The 19,343-nt window shown below is 56.3% G+C and overlaps 1 protein-coding gene across 1 annotated transcript in view; it reads left to right on the forward strand.

Moving 5' to 3' along the window:
- SPNS2 (sphingolipid transporter 2) overlaps positions 1–19,343 on the forward strand; it is a 37,101-nt gene that overhangs the window by 13,241 nt on the left and 4,517 nt on the right. Inside the window, 8 exon segments of the mRNA XM_023764226.1 lie at positions 1,694–1,759; positions 12,487–12,623; positions 17,068–17,219; positions 17,454–17,520; positions 18,811–18,953; positions 19,206–19,272; positions 19,274–19,302; positions 19,304–19,343. The exon segment at positions 19,304–19,343 is cut by the window's right edge and continues 1 nt beyond it. Coding sequence (XP_023619994.1) covers positions 1,694–1,759; positions 12,487–12,623; positions 17,068–17,219; positions 17,454–17,520; positions 18,811–18,953; positions 19,206–19,272; positions 19,274–19,302; positions 19,304–19,343 — 701 coding nt within the window.

The following is a 19,343-nucleotide window of genomic DNA, read 5'->3' on the forward strand; positions in this document are numbered from 1 at the left end:
TATTAATCATAAAACGAGACCTCACACAACCCTCTTCTTTACAGGTAAATTATGGTAAATACGATGGGTTTAGCTGAGAGGAGGCCAGCTTATTTTGGCTGTCAGGCTGGCAACTGGGGCTGACCCCCATCCCAGGAATCTGCCCAGCATCCCAGCCCTGGGTCTTGGGAAGAGACAGTGAGACAGTCTCCCCACTTACACCCCAGCCGTCAGGTGGGACCCCCATACAATGCTTGGAGATTCCACTTTCACGTGGCATGACTTTGACCGTGCGGCTTAACTCCTGTGCCTCGGTTATTTCCTCTGTCCAGTGGGATAATAGTACCATAATAGGGTTATGTGAGGATTAAACTGGCAAAGCACTTAATGCTCAATAATTGGAACCATCCTCATTTCAAATGCTGACATCATTTTTATCATCATTATCATCATCATGAAGAGCCTGGGAATCCCCTGAAGGCAGGGTCCAGTCCAGTGACGGCGAACCTTTTGAGCTCGGCGTGTCAGCATTTTGAAAAACCCTAACTTAACTCTGGTGCCGTGTCACAGATAGAAATTTTTTGATATTTGCAACCATAGTAAAACAAAGACTTATATTTTTGATATGTATTTTATATATTTAAATGCCATTTAACAAAGAAAAGTCAACCAAAAAAATGAGTTCGCGTGTCACCTCTGACACGCGTGTCATAGGTTCGCCATCACTGCTCTAGGCCCTTCTTCTGTCCCCTGCATGGGGTGCTCATAAGGCAGGCCCCGTCTCCTCCTCCTTTCCCCCCTGTCCTTCCCCAGGGCAGGTGTGTGGTGGTCAGCGGGGCTCTGGCCTGGCCTCCTGGTGTCCTAGAGATAAGCCTGCGGAGGCCCCTGGGTCCTCGGGGCTGGGGTTGTGCGCACTCACGGTCCTGGTTGAGTGCAGGGAGGAGAGGGGGCCCCAGGAGCTTGCTGGCCCCCAGACAGCCTTGGCCCTGTCTGTTCACCGCTGGGGACAGTTTCTGGTTCTTCCGGTTCCCCACCCCCCACCCTGACATGAGTGCGCTAATGGGAGAGCAGAGGTGGCTGGGACTTGGGGAAAGGAATATCCTTCCCCCAGAAAAGCAAGTCTGGAGCCCCTCCTGCTTCCCTCTGCGTCCAACAGGTAGGGGTCCTGGTTGTACTCCCGAGGACACCTGGGGGGATGTGTGTTTGCGTGCGTGTGCGCATGCGCTTGTGCACACGTGCAGGTGAGCAGGTGTGAGCATTGCTCCTCAGCCCCCTCCCAGCCAGAGAGCTTCCCTCGCAGTTTCAGCGGCTGCCCCGCTGCTCTCTGGGCTGAGGGGCCCGTGTCTGCTCCTCACTGAGGCTGGGGCTGGGCCACAGGTGGGCAGGTAGGATGTTCGTCGCTTCACTGGACCGATGAACCTCGGAGGAGCCCGGCCTGCCTGCGCCTTGGGCCCCTGCAGTGGCGGAGGGAGGGGGTGAGATCCTCTCCTCAGGGTGAGCACAGGAGGCTCAGTGGGGCAGGATGGAAGCTTGGCTCTCAAGGTCTCCAGGGGCCTGGCTGACCTGGCCAGGGTGGAGTTGTGTAGATGGGGCCAGGCTGGCTCTGCAAGGTGGAAAGAGGGCTGGTGTGGGACTGGGGTAACCCAGTCAGGTGGGGAGTGGGGGTACCAGGCATCAGACGTCACCAGTAAGCACCGTCTGTCTTCCCCGCCAGGCGTCCTCCTGGACATCCAGCAGCACTTCGGGGTCAAGGACCGAGGAGCCGGGTTGCTGCAGTCAGGTGAGGCCTCTACCCCTGCCCGGTCCTGCCCCTCCTTCCTGGGGGGTCTTTCTCCGCTGGGGCTCTGCTTTGTGTACAGATCCCACTGTTGCCACTCACAGAGGGCCCCCTCCTCCCGCCTCTGCTTCTCTTCTGGCAAAAGAAATCAAGCTGCCACGCCCCTGCCCTGAGAGGCCGTGGGAGGCCGAGTGCTGGCCGAGGGCCCAGGTCCCTGCGGGCGGCTCCGGGGCCTCAGGGGACCCAGGGCTCCAGGTTTCATCCGGAGGCTTGAAAGGAGCTCCTTAGGGTCAGTAAGTTGGGCGCTGTCCTCAGGGCCCGGACAGCCCTGTTTCCATATCCGCCCCACCCCCAACTCCTTCCATTGCCACCAACCTGGGAGTTATCGCTTAGATGTCAAATCAGGAACCCTCCTGGTCAGCCCAGAACCCTTCCCAGACTTGGGGCAGGAGCCTAGATCCAGGCCTGAGGTTCTTGCCCCGTCTCCCTTGAGGCTCCTGACCTTCTGACTCTTGGGGAGGCAGGGCTGGAGCCCCTGGGCCAGGGCAGGGTGGCAGGTCATTAAGCAATTACCCCTGCCTGTCGGCCCCTCCCTCTAGGGTCCATGTCTCCCTTGTCCCTGCCCTGCCCACTGCATGGCCCGGGTGGGTCTGAGCTCCTGGCTCCCTGGCCCTCTCACTAGTGTGGCCATGCTGGCTGTGCTCTCGGCAGGCCCCTCAGACCTGGGCCGAGGCTCAGGACCAGCACCGCATCTCAGCCTTGCTGTGTGGCGGGGCCTGGCCCCCTTGGCCCTGGTACCCCCGGGCCCAGGGGTCCACCTGACTTTGAGGCCCAGTCAGATGTGTGGGAGGAAGTCCATAGTCTGCATTCCAGGCTGCGAACCCCTTCCCCGGCCTGGGCTCTCCTGGGGGGAGGGGCGGAGTGAGCTGGCTTTGTCCAGGAACCTGCCTGACCTGTCTAGGTGGCATTCCAGTCGAACAATGAGTTCATACAGCCTGGCTATCTGTTGGGGTCTTTGGGGCTCAGAGAGAGGGGGTGTGATAGCTCCGGGCTCATCCCTACTACGTGAGAGCTGACAGAGTGAGGACTGGGGCGAGGCGGTGTGGTCCAGCACCTCCTAAGGTCCCTGCCATTGCAGATGTCACCTCAATGATGACAAGGATGTGAGCCCAAACCCCTCCCCTGGCCCTTGCTGGGTGTCCCTGGCTGGGCCAGAGCAAGTCAGCCTGCGCTGGGGTCTGGGACAGGTCCCTCCAGCCTGGCTCTGCACTTAGAGCAGCAGTTCTCAACCTGTGGGTTGAGACCCCTTTGGCAATCAAATGACCCTTTCACAGAGGTTGCCTAAGACCATCCTGCATATCAGATATTTACATTACGATTCATAACAGTAGCAACATTACAGTTATGAAGTAGCAACGAAAATAATTTTATGGTTGGGTCACAACATGAGGAGCTGTATTTAAAGGGCCAGAAGGGCCCTGACCGGTTTGGCTCAGTGGATAGAGCGTTGGCCTGCAGGCTCAAGGGTCCTGGGTTCGATTCCAGTCAGGGTCAGGTACCTTGGTTGTGGGCACATCCCCAGTGGGGAGTGTGCAGGAGGCAGCTGATCGATGTTTCTAATCCCTCTCCCTCTCCCTTCCTCTCTGTAAAAAATCAATAAAATATAAAAAATAACAATAATAAAGGGTCAGAAGGTTGAGAACCACTGATTCGAGAGTTCAAGCCAGGTGGGAGCATGGGAAGGAGCAGGCTGCTGAGCTGGGGAGGAAAGGGCAGGAGAGAGCCCAGCCACCAGACCCTCCCTCTGTGGCCCCTGGGTCACTGCGACCTGCTGAGCTTCATCCCCTCCTGGCCTTGGCCTTGCTGACTGATACAGAACAAGGCTCTGCCCCAGTCTCTCCACTCAGCCCCACAGTGAGGTCAGGCCAGTGCAGCCACCCAGCGAGCAGGTGGGAGGGCTCTGAGGGTTGTAGCGCGGCCACAGTGATGTCCCAGGCTGCCTTCTTGGCTAAGAGAGAAGTCGTGGTGGTCCCTGCGATCCCTGGCGACCTGGCCTGAGATGGACAGATATCCCATAGGCATCATCTCGTTTGATTATTCCTCCTCCAAGCTTCACTTTCTAGATCAAGGGACAGAGGCTAAGAGAGGGGAAGTGACTTGCTTAAGGTCTCATGGTGAGACAGTAGCAGGCCTGGAACAGGGATTCTGCATATACTGTCCTCTTGGCTTGGGGAGGGAGCACAGATGGCCCCTGGATTGGTGAGCCTTGTCCCAGGTGTCTGAGTCTGGATCTCAGCGTTCTCAGGGGGAGGGGATGGGGGCGGGGGCTCTGGGCCATGATGAGAGTCCCAGCACTCTCAGAGACCCCCTAGTCTTACGCCCTGACCCTCAGCCTAACACCTACCCCAGCACAGCCGGGACGGTTCCTAGAGTGTCCTCACCCCGTTGGCCATTTGAGCCAAGAAGCCAGGTGAGCTAGACCGGGATACGGCCCAGTGGGCACCCAGGCAAATCACCTAATTGCCTGGGCCGCAGGCACCTGTCTCTTCCCCAAGCCCTGATAAGGTCGGAGACAGGTGGAGGGCGCCAGCCAGGTGTTGGTGCTTGCCCGGATCAAAGGGCCAGGGCTGAGAGCCAGTTGTCTGCTTATTTCTGGGCACCAGGGGCTGCTGGGCCAGGAGACTGGCTGGGATGTGGCTGAGGGTGAGGCCTGGGCCTGCCCCTGCTTTTCCGGTTGGGACCAGAGCGGGAACCTGGCTTGGGAAAAGCCTGCTTTCTGTAGCCCCCTTGCAGGTTGCTGCCAGCTCAGAGCTGACCCCCGAGTCTCCAGAAATCTAGCTCTTGGCTCCTCCTTTTTTGGAAACCTGGGCCTCCTTAACCTACACCTAAAGAGGCAGCTGCACGACAGGCCCTGAGCTGGGCTCTGCCACAGACGCAGCCCCTGCTCTCGGAGTCCCCTCCGATGATGGGAACAGAAAACATCCAGTCTCCAGCCAGGCCTGGGGGCCAGGGGGCCAGCTCTGCCTGGACGCAGGTGGAGAAGTTCCTCAAGGAGGGCATGTGAGTGGGGCTTTGAAGGATGAGTTAGAATTTATTCAGGGGAAAGACGTCTACTCAGTCGGTCAGATTGCGTGGCTGTGAGAAGCCTTCCATTCCCCTCCACACTGGATGAAAGATGCCGGGAAACATCTAAATTACACGGCTGAGCTTGAACGCTAAAGCTAGCAGGACAATTTCAGGGGCTAGAAGCAAAGAACTGAACTCACACACAGGAGTGGGCGCTGGTATTAAAGCCCAGTGCTGCAGAGTGTTTTGGGAAAGTATGTCTTAGACGCTTCTTACAGTATTTTTAATGTAAACATTTATTTATTTATTTATTTTAATATATTTTATTGATTTTTTACAGAGAGGAAGGGAGAGAGATAGAGAGAGTTAGAAACATCGATGAGAGAGAAACATCGATCAGCTGCCTCCTGCACATCTCCTACTGGGGATGTGCCCGCAACCCAGGTACATGCCCTTGACCGGAATCGAACCTGGGACCTTTCAGTCCACAGGCCGACGCTCTATCCACTGAGCCAAACCGGTTTCGGCTAATGTAAACATTTTTAAAAAATACGTTTTTATTGATTTCAGAGAGAGGAAGGGAGAGGGAGAGATAGAAACATCAATGCCAGAGAAACATTGATCAGCTGCCTCCTGCACGCCCCCTACTGGGGATCCAAGCTCACAACCCAGGCATGTGCCCCGACGGGAATTGAACCATGACCTTCTGGTTCATGGGATGACACTCAGCCAACTGGGCCATACAGGCTGAGCTCATGTAAACATTTTTTATGCTGAAAAAAATTTAAATATCCATACAGTGTAGAGAGAATAGTACAATGACCCTCCATCTAGCCATCACCCAGATTCATCAAGTTATCTCCGGGCTCCAGGGTTACTTTGTTCTGAGGAGCGGGCAGTGCAGACGTGGCTTCCCGTGTCGCTGGGTAGCTTGGTTTCCACTCTGAGCCCAGGCAGCCCCCTGATTTCAATCTGTACCCCCAGGCCGGTAGGCAGTGTTTCCCTCTGTGGAAGACATCGCCTTCCTGGTTCCGGCTTCGTGCGGAGCCTCGTCCAGCCCCTGCTCTGTGCAGTTCTGAGACTTCCCCTGCCTTTCCCGTGTAGACCCGAGGTTTCCAGGAACCCAGCAAAGGCCAGTGCAAAAGGGCTCGTTAGGGAAGCCTTAACGATCCAGATCCTGCCGGGGACACAGGGGACCACTCCCGCTGAAGACAAACTCAAATGTGAAATGGGTAGAGCACACACAGACACCCACCTTGGAGGGAGGGCGTCAGCTGGCCCAGACAGTGGGAAAACCAGCTCCCGGAGAACCGCAGAACCCCTGGAGGGGCCTGGACACTAGGCAGAGCTCAACTGCAAAGCTCTCCGGAAAAGAGGAGGATTTATAAGGCAGGAACAGTCCCTGATTACAAAAGAACAGGGAGATATCGAAAAGACCTACATTTTAAATTCTACTAGAGAAAAATCTAATGATTAAAATTAAAAAGGGTAATAATTAGCATTCTTAACTGGTAGACTAGACCCAGTTGAAGAGAAAATAAGCAAGTTGGAAGATGGAGCTGAGGAAATCAGCAGAAGTGCAGCCCGGAGGGGGGAGAGTGAAGGTTGTGGCTGGAGTGTGGGGGGATGAGAGGAGGGGCTGGATAGCAGGCAGGGTCTGATGGTGAAAGGCACCTGGGCTTTGTCTGGGGCAGTGGGGAGCCAGAGAAGGTTTCCGGGCAGGGCAGGTGCCTCAGGATCTTTACTCCGGGGCCCAGTGTGGGAAGGATGGCAGAGGAGGCTGGACGGCGTTTCCGGCCTAGGGTTTGTGAAGTCATGAGGAAGTGGGGGGAAGGTCTGGGGCGGGGAGGGGTAGTGGGGATAGAGGACAGAGGAAGAGCCAGCTCAGACTGAAACCAGACAGCGCATCTGCTTTGGGGCTGAGTCTCCTTCTGGCCTTGCTCTCCTCCCCACTTTGGCCAACGTAGTGACATCCTCTGCTTTGATTCTGAAGGCAAAGCTGGGCAGCCCCTGTGGCTACTCCCCCAGGACCTCCTGAGGCCTGAGGGGCCCACCTCGGGCTTCTATCCCAGCAGACTGTAAAGGAGAAGTGGTTCCCGCAGGAAGTCTGGGCACGGTGGCTTTCAGGCACTGCTGGGTCCAGCTGTCCGGGTCCTCCCATCATCTTGGCTGGCCTGGGCCGCCATCCTCCACATCCCCCGGGGCAGGGAGGGCACTGGGCAGAGCCTGGCCCCTGCCCACCCCATGCTGCCCAAGCACTGCTGCCCGCAGGATGTGGAGGACGCAGGATCTTTTCCAAATCACAGGCCAGCCAGATCTGGACTTGGTAAAAATAGTCCTGGTTCAGCCCGGGCCAAGGTGGGGGCTGGAGGCGTGCTCCAAGGCCACAGTGTGGGAGCCGGGGCTCCCCAGCTGAGACCTTGCCCACTCCTGCTCCAGGACCACCTTCTGGGGTCAAACGGGGAGCATGTGCACTGAGGGTGGTTCAGCAGCCTGTGGTGGGTCCCGGAGTGTCCTGCCAGGGCACAGAGACCTCAGTGGGGCTGTCCTGAGCTTCTGGGTGCTGGTCCCTCTGTGGGCCCCCAAGGGGAGAAGGCCTTCAGCCAGTACCCTGAGCCCCTGGACCGCTGTGGGGTGGACAGATGGTGCCCATGCCCTGCCTTCTGGTGACTCTCAGCCGCAGGAGGAGGGGGCCTGGCCATCCCACTGGAAGCGGGTGAAGTTCAGCCCTGACTCCCCCCAACCCCTACTCCCCCACCCCGCCCCATCCCACCCCCGACTCCCTGCTGGCTACTCCATTGTCTCAGACCTGCGGGCTCAGCACACGTGAGCTGAGCGAGGGCTTCTCCACACCCGGGCCACAGGATGTCCTCCTGCGGGAGCTGCTGGGAAAGCCAGCCCCTGGTAGATGAGGGGTGGGGCAGCCGCGCTGCCAGAAAGCTCTTCCTGAAAAAACCAAATACGGAGGGGTGGGGGTGGGGCACAGGGAAGCTTCTAGCCAGGCTGGTCTCTATTTGCAGCAGAGCTGCCTGCCCTGCTGGCCAGGTTGGCCTCTGTGCCCTGCCGGGACAGGCTCACGCGCCCTGCCTTTGTCTGTGCCCTTCCTCCTGCCAGCAGCATCTTTCCTCCTGTTCCTGTCGTGATCGATTGTGGTCAGCCCCCTCCACTGGCCTGGGACAGCCCTGAGGGCCAGGAGAGGTCCTCTCTCGCCTGCCTCGGGGAGGGCTGCAAAGAGGGGTCGCGTCTCCCATTTCCCAGCCGGGGCCCCTGGTTTGTGGGGGACTTGCCCAAGATGACACTGACCCTCCTGACCCTGGACTCCCTTGCCCCCAAGGAAAGGCACTGAGGGAAGAGGGAGCCCGGGGTCAGGAGGGTCAGATACCATCTTGGGCAAGTCCCCCCATTATCAGTGGCCTCAGCTGTGACAGGGGACAGACATGCTGAAGCTCAGGATGGTGCCTGGTGACCTCAGCAGGCTGGAGCCGGGGTGGGGACAGGGAGTACCTGCTGCAATAGGGGTGCACCTGCAGTCCAGGGTACCTCTGCCCACCCAGGTGAGCAGGCAGAAAGCCGGGGAGTGGGGTGGGGGTTGGGGGGCAGCGGGGAGCCAGCAGCTGTCTCCCTGCTCTGCTGCAGGCAGGCAGGTGGGGATGGACCAGGAGGGTCGGAGTGTGGCCAAGGCCCTGCTCCCTTCCTTCAGCCCCTCTCCACCCACCAGGTGGAGCATGAAGGATGCTGTGGTTCTCTATTGCCCGCTAACTAAAGCCCAAACCTGGTCCTGGTGTTTAGGATCATCCTTGCTCCATGCCGTATCTCCCGCTGCTTCCTCCACAGCTTCCTCAGCTGTAGCCTGACCCACTTTCTCGCTGTCCCCAACACACTCTGAACTTTCTCTGACCTTGGGAACATCGGTCGGGACCACCCCCCTTCCTAGCCTGACAGTCCGTAGCCTGACAGTCCCTCTGACAGCACAGACAGGCACAGAGGGATTTAGAGCAAGGACTCCGGAGTCAGACAAATTGGGGGTTAAATTCTGGCTCAGCCACACACTAGTTGTGTGATGTCACTCCTTCCAGCCCCTGTTGTCCCCTCTGCGATGAAGACAATAGTGAGACTCAGATGCGATAACATGTGCTTATGTCCAGGGCACATCCTTGGGCCTTGCCTGTAATAAATACCCCGTAAATGATAACTGAGGTTATTATTAACAATAGGCATGGTGCCTCCTTCACTGTTATACAGGATCGCTTATAAGATTTGTAGTTTATATTTTAAGTATTATTATCATGGCCAGTTGCTATGCACCCCTCAATGCCCAGCACCGACAGCACCGCCTCCAGGAAGCCTCCCTTCATTATCCTGGCAGGAGCTGGCCTTCCTTGCTGGTTCCCTGACATTTTAGCCCTTTACGCTGGGCAACCCACGGATGGGGTCTGCCCCCGGGACCAGACAGGGTGCAGCTCCCACTCTGATTCTTTTTGCTCACTCCCCACCTAGCACAGACAGGCACAGAGGGAACATTCTCCCTCCCCCCTGAGGTGTGTAAGTCCTAATGAGACCGACATCTCTGTCCTGCCCGTATCCTGGTTTGATCTCAGAAAGGGCCCGGAAGACAGGCCCAGCAGGAAAGATTATTTTTCTAGAGACGAGGAAATGATTTCTGCCTTGATTAGTCTAAACAAGGGCCCAGTGTGGACTGGGCGGGGTGTGGCATGAAGCACCTTACGATCCTTATCTCATCCTCTGCTAAGAGCAACTGGGGAGTCGCTACTTTTATCTTCATTTTACAGAGGAGGAAGTTGGCCTGCTGGAAATGACTTAGACCTGCGCCTAAGAGTCATTGTTAGATTTTTGGGAATCGTGTGAGCTGGTTTTTAAATACAACCATCATTAAAATCTAAATTATGTAAACTTACGATTAAACAACTTATATTAAAAACGAAGGTAATAGCCCTGGCCAGGGGTTGGGCGTCGTCCCGTGCACCTAGAGGTTGCATGGGACATTCCCCGGGGTTTGGGGCTCCATCCCCAGTAGGGGGTGTGCAGAAGGCAGCTGATCAATGTTTCTCTCATTGATGTTTCTCTCCTCCCTCTCCCTTCCACTCTTTCTAAAACCAATAAAAACAGCCCTAGCCTGTTTGGCACAGTGGATAGAGCGTCAGCCTGTGGACTAAAGGTTCCTGGGTTTGATTCTGGTCAGGGGCATGTACCTTGGTTGCAGGCTCCATCCCCAGCCCTGGTCCACGTGTGTGCGGGAGGCAACCAATTGATGTGTCTCTCTCACATCGATGTTTCTCTCTCTGTCTCTCCCTGTCCCTGCCACTCTCTCTAAAAATTAATGGAAAAATACCCTCGAGTGAGGATTAACACCCTCCAAAATAATAATAAAATAAAATTAATAAAAACATGTTTTAAAAAAACACAAAGATATTAAGTACAATTCATCACTTCTTAATTATTTTACTGTGTTTTACTCTTATCTGTGTTCTTAAAGCTATTTACTTCTATTATATCTGTCTGGTAGAAATACTGTATATACCAGCGCTTCTCAACCTGTGGGTCGCGACCCCTTTGGCGGTCGAACGACCCTTTCACAGGGGTCGCCTAAGACCATCCTGCATATCAGATATTTACATTACAATTCATAACAGTAGCAACATTACAGTTATGAAGTAGCAAAGAAAATAATTTTATGGTTGGGTCACAACATGAGGAACTGTATTTAAAGGGCCAGAAGGTTGAGAACCACTGGTATATACAGTGCTGTGTGGAACAGTGGCATCACATTGGTAGCTTGAAATCAGCCAGGGTGGGAGTATTTCCACCGTGGAAATTGGCAAACAGTGTACATCAGGAGAGCCAGTTGTCCAACATTTATCAGCTCACCACTGAGGCGCAGAGCGGCTGTGACCTGCTTAGGTCACCCAGCTGGGAAAGGACAGAGTGGACTTAGAACCCCGCAGTGTGTCCCTGGTGCCCACCTTTGTGCATCTCTATGTTGATTATGTCCAAGGTCCCAGTCACACATAGTTGGGATTAACAGGCGCCCCACATACCCCATACAACTGTTCTCACTAGGATAGGAGACCGCCCTACCCTCCAGCCAGCCCTCTCTCGCCTCGTTCACCTCCTTCCCTCTTTCCTCCCCTCCCCCTTTCTCTTTACCAGTCCAGCCTCCCCAGGGACTCGGTCTTGAGAGAGCAGCCCAGCCCGTGTGCACATTCAGCCTGGTGTCAGAGGCCAGTCACCGGCCACCTTGTCTGCCCACTCCCAGCCTTTGTCTGGCCATCTGCCCATCAGCTGTGGGACTGACTTCCTGGGGGAGCAAAAGGGGGGCTGCCTTGCCTGTTGACCCAGACCTGCCTTTGCTTGCTGGCCTCTTTATCCCACCTGGGGCCCCCAAGGCCCCTCCCATCACCGGCAGTGGCATCCCCACGGAGTCCTCTGAGCCTCTGCCCTTGTCTTGCTCTGGAAGAACAAAACCAGGTCAGATCACTCCTCTGCTCAGCATCCTCCAGTGTTTTCCTTTCTCACCCCAGAAGCCACAGCATCACAATGGGCCATAAGGCTCAACCCATCTGGCCTTTCCCCTTTGCCTCTTGTTCCAGCCACTCTGGCCTCTTTGCTGTTCTCAGATATGCTAAGTACACTCCTGCCCCAGGGCCTTTGTACTGCCATTCTTGCCCCAATATATGCATGATTTGTTTTTTCACCTCCTCCAGGTCTGTGTTGAAATGTCAGTTTCTCTGACCCTTCTATTTATTTTATTTTTTAAAAAAATATTTTTTAATTGATTTCAGAGAGGAAGGGAGAGATAGAAACATCAATGATGAGAGAGAATCATTGATCAGCTGCCTCCTGCATGCCCCACACTGGGGATCGAGCCTGAAACCCAGCTGACGCTCTATCCACTGAGCCAAACCAGCTAGGGCTGCCTGTTTTGTTGGATGGATGGTCGAATGAATAAATGAATGAATGACCAAATGAACCACAGTGTTCCCAAATGTCAGGGAAGCCTTGCAGCCGGCTGGGAGGGAGGGTGCTGTGATGTGTCAGGGGTGGGACCTGGCATTTTGGCCCATTCTGCCCTGACTGGCTGTGACCTTGGGTTGTTCCCTTCCCCTCTTCCCCAAGTCTAACGGGGAAGGCAGTGTGGCCAAGCATCAGGACCGCTGGCTATGGAGACAGACAGGCGGGATCAAATCCCTACTGGGCTGCTCACTACTGGTGGGGCCCTGGGCAAGTCACTTCTCTCTGAGCCTGTCTCCCATCTGCCACAGGAGGCTGTGTGGTGAGGCCTAGCGCAGCTCCTGGCATATAGAAACGGTTCCACGAGAACATCTTTACTGTTTTAAAAGTACCCAAAGGGCTCCCCTACAGCTGGGTAAGTCGTGGGCCTGCATAAAGAGGATGGGGTTGTAGAATCACCTGAACCCAGAGGGCCTTTCCTGCCGCCCCTGGGCCCAGGCCTGGCTGAGGTTGCTTCCCCATCATCATGAACATTTATCGTTAACAGGTGCTTCCTCTCTGGGGCTGCTGCCTCAGGCCCTGGCCCAGGCTAAGCTTGTCTCCTGGGCTCTGGCCTCGAGCTGGGGTGGTGTGGGCAGGTGGGTCCAGGCTCAGGGACCCTGCACCAGCCCTCACGCTCTCCTCTGCCGGCACAGTGTTCATCTGCAGCTTCATGGTGGCGGCCCCCATCTTCGGCTACCTGGGCGACCGCTTCAACAGGAAGGTGATCCTCAGCTGCGGCATTTTCTTCTGGTCGGCAGTCACGTTCTCCAGCTCCTTCATCCCCCAGCAGGTGAGCCTGGCCGGACTGCCTGTCCGCAGCCCTGAGTGTCCCCTCCGTTCCTCCAGTGGGTGCGGTCTGCTTACCTGTCTTAGTCTAGACTGGGGGTTCCAGCCCCTTTGCTCCAGCTCCAGATAGTATCCTCCAAGGACAGTGGGATGGGGGGTCTTTGGGGACTTTTAGAAACTGGCCCTGCAAATAGGGCCTTCCCCACACTGGCCGGAACTGAGGGACCCACAGCCCAGCAGCCGGACTGGGGGTTGTGATCTGACCAGCTCTCTAAGCTGCCTCTGATCTGGGGCGGATGCGAGGGACTCGGGGAACTAGGAGTTCCCTAGTCTGGCCTAGGAGTCGGGACCCATTGGTTCTAGTCCTGGCCCCATATCATCATCTTGCTGTGAGCCACTACCCCTGTCTCGGCCTCCCACAGTTTGATGACCAGCTAACTACTTCGATCAAAGTCTTAGGGAAGCCAGCATGACTTCGACATAAGGAAGATGTTTCTTACCCGGCTCCCACAGTTCTGGGTTTGAATATATCAATTCTGTTGCCCACTCAGCCTTGTGATCTGGAGAAGTTTACTTAACCTCTCTGAGCCTCAGTTTCTTTATCTCTAAAATGGGGATAATACTTCTCAACTTAAAGGGTTATTGTGAGAAATAACTAAGCCAATGCATATCTAGGCCCTGGAACCTGGCAGGTGTTCAGCAAATCATTACTTTTACTCTTTCTTCCCAAAAGGAGATATGTTGCTTTGAGAGGTAGTGAGTTTCCCATCACTAGGGATGTTCAAGCAGAAGAAGGACAGTCACATGATGGTGACAGTAGTGCAGCGGTTCTCAACCTGTGGGTCGCGACCCCTTTGGTGGTCGAACGACCTTTTCACAGGGGTCGCCTAAGACCATCCTGCATATCAGATATTTACATTACGATTCATAACAGTAGCAACATTACAGTTATGAAGTAGCAAAGAAAATAATTTTATGGTTGGGTCACAACATGAGGAACTGTATTTAAAGGGCCAGAAGGTTGAGAACCACTGCAGTAGAGGGAGGTAGAGGGAGAAGGGGAGAATACCAGATCTGTCCTCAAGAAGTTTCAGCTTAGGGGACAGAGGAGGCGACCCTGGCCCTGTCCTTGGGAGCACCCAGGCTGGGGGTGGGAAGATGTGACAGAAGGTCCCATGTTTAGAGCCTTCAAGATGTGCAAAGTGCTGAGAGTCGATGTGAGGAGTGCAGTCTCTTAAAATCTATGGTTCAGGGAAGGCTTCCTGGAGGAGGTGGCATTGAGCTGGGCAGGCAGGACAGGGAGATGAGGCCTTTTGGTGGAGATAGCATGGGCAGATGGAGCAAACTCATGGGTGCAGATGGTGGGGTGTGTTCAGAAATGGAGGAAAAGAGTGTTTTGGCTGGAAAGGAAGGCAGGGACCAAGTCAAGGAAAGCTTCAGATGCCAGGCGGGAGGGCCTGGGCTTCCCCCTGAGGGCGGTGCAGAGCCCTGGAAGAGTGTGAAGAAGGACATGGTGAGTCAGATTTACGTCGATCGAGAGGAGGTTGGAAGCCAGGGCAGAGGGAATCAGCAGGTTTGGGGATACAACTTTGCTTCATGGGCCGCTTCAGAGGAAGGGCAGGCTCAGGAAAGCTCCGAGCCGTAGTGTCAACCTGACACCCACAGTAAACAATGGGGCCTGGACCAGAAGCCGCTAGGGCCTTGCTGGGCCCTGCCCTGGCCAGGCCCCTGGTCTTCTGATCTTTGGTGCTACTTCTGGGACTGACCAGTGAGTCCTGCACCAGGATGCCAGGGCTGAGCCCCTCCAGGTGTGTAGAGGAGAGAGGGTCGGGGAGAGAAGATGAGCAGAGGCAGAGCGAGAAGCAGACAGATCACCCCAATTACTCTAGAAACTCACTGCAAGCGCAATCCGAGTCCCACAGGATTCTGAAGCTAATTTGGCAGAGGAAACGCCTAGGAACAGCCAAGGACATGGTGAAAAATAACAGCGAGAGGGGACTTGCCCTGTCAGTGAATCCAAGATGGCTATTCCACCCGGAACAGCAGAGGGACAGACGAAGCCATCGGGAGACACAGTCCTTCCCGTGGGAATTGGCTGTAGCATGAAAGTTGCATCTCAGGGTTTCGGGAGAACTGACTGTCTATCTGGGCGAAACATAAAGTTTAGCCCGTATTTCGAACCACACGTCAAAATAAATTCCGGCTAAGTCAGAGTAAAGTAAAAAGCAAACTATAACCGTGTAGAACTATAAATTCAACAAGCAAAAGACAGATAACCCAGTGGGAAAATGGGCAAAGGATAGTGACAGACAATTGCAGCAGAAGATACCCAATGGGCATTGACAGTAGGAAGAGACTATACGCTCTCAGGTAATCAGGGAGATGCAAATTAAAGCAACAATGAGATACCATTTCACACCCATCAGATTGGCAACAATTAGAAAGGCTGGCAATACTAAGTGTTATTCAAGCTGCTGGTGGGAGTGTAAATGGATAGAGGCTCTTTGGAGAGCAACACGGCAGGGTTTTGTAAAATTCTAGCTGTGTAAATCCCACAGCCCAGCCTTTTACTTTGAGGTCTATGCCCAAGCCAGAAACTCCTACTTGGGGACACGAGTGCATGCGAGGATGTTTGCTGTATCTTAAAATAGAAAAAAAGGGAGACTAACTAAAGGACCATGACTGGGGGAAGCCCAGATAAAATGGGGTGTCTTCATCTTATGAGACTTTTTTCTTTGTTAATACTCACCTGAGGATATTTTTTTCCACTGATTTTTAGAGAGAGTAGAAGGGAGGAGGAAGGGGGAGCTAGAGAGGAGAGAGAAACATCAATGTAAGAGAGACACATCATTTGGTTGCCTCCCAAACGCACCCGGACTGGGGCCAGGTATTGAACCTGAGACCCTCCGATGCGTGGGCCGGCGCTCTAACCACTGAGCCACGGCAGCCAGGGCATCTTATGAGACTCCTAATCACAAAAGAAGGAACTAGCTCTATATTAAAAGATAAGAATGAGGGAAAGAGCAAGTTGTGGGACAAGATTCATGGAATGGTTCCTTTTATGGTCATTTTTTTTCAAAGCACACGGGACACTAAATGCTGTTTGTTCATTGGTACGTGGGTGTGCAAGTAACAAGTACACAGAGCAGTGGTCTGGGGGGAGGGGCGGGAGGGAGTGGGGATCAACAGGATCCCTGGTCAGACAGGGCTGGCTTGCCTGCTCCTGTACCCAGGAGAAAGGCTGAGTACACCCCTCCCAGTCGAGGTCCCTCTACAATAACATTCCAGAGAACACTTCTCCCATTTGGGGATGGAATAGGCCTTCCTGAACGAGATGTGAAATCCAGAAGCCATTAAGGAGAAATGAGCAGACCGGACATTCTCAAATTAAACAACACGAAGTGAAGCTTCTGTCTGGAGGAGCTCCCTACACGAAGTGGAGAGAAAGATGACGGGGACTATTGGTGACATACGTAATAAAGGGTCATTACCCAGGATGCCCAGCAAGCTAACAGAAGTCAAGGCAAGAAAAACAGTCCAACAAAAAATAGGCAAGAGCTGTCGGCAGATGGCCCCCAGGAAAAGAAGCAGAAGTAAGGAACCAGGGAAAGACTCGGGGACGGAGAGAGTGCCGAGCTATAGAAATGAGAGGCGCAGAGACGGCTGAGCAGGACCAGTGACTCAGAGAAAGGACCGGGAAAGAGCCGGGCAGATGGAGAGAGGGAAGCAGAGCCCGGAGGAGGGCTGGATGTGGGCGATGCTGGCCGGATGGGTGGTCAGGGTGGGGCCGGGGAAAGATGACCAGCTGGGTTCTCAGGCCCTGGGCAGCTGGGGACAGAGAGGACGGTCCACATCAAAGGGGTCGTACACTGGCAGCGGGCACGGCCCCACCCTTCCCAGATCAGCGGGGCTGAGCTCTTTGATGTGTGTGTGTCGGGGGGGGGGGGGGGGGGGCAGGGAGAGCACCGAGCACTGGGCTGCCCTGCCCACTCCCCACTCACACTTGCTCCTCAGTGCTGCCAGGGCCAGCCCGGCCGCCCTGCCCGGGGGTGGGACACAGAGGGGGGTGATTCGGGCTCCCAAGGCAGGGCCCAAACTCAGGGAGGAAGTCTCCCAATTGGGGGGGTGGGGAAGACACAGGCTTATGTCCACGGTGCTAAGAGGACAGAGGGGGCCTGTCTGGGCCAGAACTACAACACTCAACGTGAGAGAGTCAAGTCCCATCTCAGCACTGGGCCAACCAGGCCCTGTCAGACCCACTCTCTGGAGGGGGAAACTGAGGCCCCGAGTGGCCTAAGGGTGTCGTTGTTGCTGGGGCAGGGGTTGGGCTCCAACCTCTCCCCTAGCCCCTGGACCCTGCAGGGGTGCGGGGCAAAGTGGGGGCCGAGGATGAGCAGGCGGAGGAGCAGGACGGTCCTCAGCATTCTCCGCCCCTCCCTCCCCCACAGCACTTCTGGCTGCTGGTGGTGTCCCGGGGGCTGGTGGGCATCGGGGAGGCCAGCTACTCCACCATCGCGCCCACCATCATCGGCGACCTCTTCACCAAGAACACGCGCACGCTCATGCTGTCCGTCTTCTACTTCGCCATCCCGCTGGGCAGGTGAGGGTCGGCGAGGTCCCCTCCAGCTCTGACCACGCCTCTCCCTGAGGTTTGGTCCTCGGTGACCTAAACATGCGGGGGGTCAGCCTTGGGGCAACGCTGGCCCTGCTCTCCAGGCGGCTGGCCGGGTGGTGGGGGCAGGTGGGCAGGGTTCCTGCCTCGTGGACGGTGAGCATCCCACGCCCCCGCCCCCGCCCCCACCTGTCCTGCTGACCGTGCCTGTCTTCCCTGCAGCGGCCTGGGCTACATCACTGGCTCCAGCGTGAAGCAGGCCGCCGGAGACTGGCACTGGGCCTTGCGGGTAAGGACACCCCCAGACCAGCTTGTGCCCAGGTCACCCAGAGATCCAGGGACAGACCCCGGGCTAGGATGCAGGCCTGGGCCTCCAGGCTTCCCGCCGCGCAGGCCTGCACTCTGTTGGGGACTCCAGGTGTGAGCAGAGCCCAAGTCAGGCCCATCACCCTCAGGGGCCCCCAGGCTGAGGGGATGAACTCTCCCAGCAGGTCAGGAAATTCCAGATCCACGATGGCGCTTCCTGCTGGGAGCGCTGGCTCTGTGCTAGGGCGGGGCTGAGACAAGACCTCTTGGGGGCCTGCAGCCACTTCCTGTCCCCGGAAACAGAGATCCCCAGTCTCGCAGAGGAGAGGAAGCTAAGACAAAGTGTTTTTTCCTCAAAAGCAGGAAGGAAGCAGCCTCCGTGGAATTCCTTAATGGGAGTGGGAGCGCATGGGGGGTGGGAGCAGGTTTCCCGGTTCTCACGAGCTGGCGGAGGAGCCGGCACCGTGGAATCCAGGCTGCCGAATGGCCCCCCATGTGGAGAGAGGGCTGGGGCCTGGAGCTTCTGTTCTCACACGGGGCAGGACCCAGGGAAGACCCCAGGGAAGCCCTGAGCCTCTGTTCTGGGGCCACATGGGCTCCACATGATGACCTACCTGGTCTATGTGCTGGATGCTTCATGCCCAGCCAGTCCCTTCCCAGAGACCCGCAGGGCGAGGACCTGCCTGGGAAACCCTCCCAGACCCAGGGGTTCGGGCAGGGCTGGTGTCTGGCTCCCTGTCCACAGGCACTCTCTCCTCTCCCACTCATCATTCCACGTGCCTGTCCATTCCCTACCTGTCTTCCTTCTTTCCATGCATCCATTACCCACCCAGCCATCCAGCCATCTTCCTGCTTTCCCATGTGTTAATGCACCCACCAGTGATTCATCGTCCCATCGTCCATCTTCCTGTCTGTTAATTCACTCATCCATCCATTCTTCCTTCCATCTGTCTGTCCACATATCCAGCCATCTGTCCTCCCTCCTCTATCCATCTGACCGCCCACCCCTCCCTTTTTCTCTGGTCCCCCCTCCCATCCCGCCCCTGCTCTGGACACTGCAGGTTGAGCCCCCAAGCCCTTTTTGCTGACCTCATTCCCAGCGGCTCTGCTCAGCCGCCCAATCGGGAAGGCTGGGCAGATGCCAGCTCAGAGGAACCTGGAGCCCGGAGCCCAGAGCCCAGAGTGTGACTTGCCTGCGCTCCCCCTCCTGGTGCAGCAGAGACAACGCCGGCTGGGCCCCGGCGTCCTAACCTGGTGCTCCCTGTGCCATCAGGTGTCCCCTATCGCGGGCATGATCACAGGAACGCTCATCCTCGTCCTGGTCCCAGCCACGAAGAGAGGCCATGCCGACCAGCTCGGGGGGCAGCTCAAGGCCCGGACCTCGTGGCTCCGAGACATGAAGGCCCTGATCCGCAAGTGAGTCCTGCTGGGGGGTGTCTGGTGAGAAGAGGGGGGGCCCACCTAGCACCCGCGGCTGGACTCCCTGCTGTCTCCGCTGCCGGCAGTGCTGGGAGTGACATGGTGGCCACGTGTTGATTACTCTGCTGCCGTAGCCCTCACGCCCAGAGCCCGCGAGGGGAGACAGCGGAGCCTTCCAACCCCGGGGGGAGTGGGGAGCGAAGGCTGCCTCCGGGCCCCACTCAGTGTCGCTGCCCGGCCTCTCCCCAGCCGCAGCTACGTCTTCTCCTCACTGGCCACGTCGGCCGTGTCCTTCGCCACAGGGGCCCTGGGCATGGGGAATCCCGCTGTACCTGTACCGGGCCCAGTCCTGCAGAAACGGCAGAGGCGTGCAGCACCCCGCCTGTG

This window comes from Myotis lucifugus, unplaced genomic scaffold (genome assembly GCF_000147115.1).
Source record: "Myotis lucifugus unplaced genomic scaffold, Myoluc2.0 scaffold_322, whole genome shotgun sequence".
Lineage (NCBI taxonomy): Eukaryota > Metazoa > Chordata > Mammalia > Chiroptera > Vespertilionidae > Myotis > Myotis lucifugus.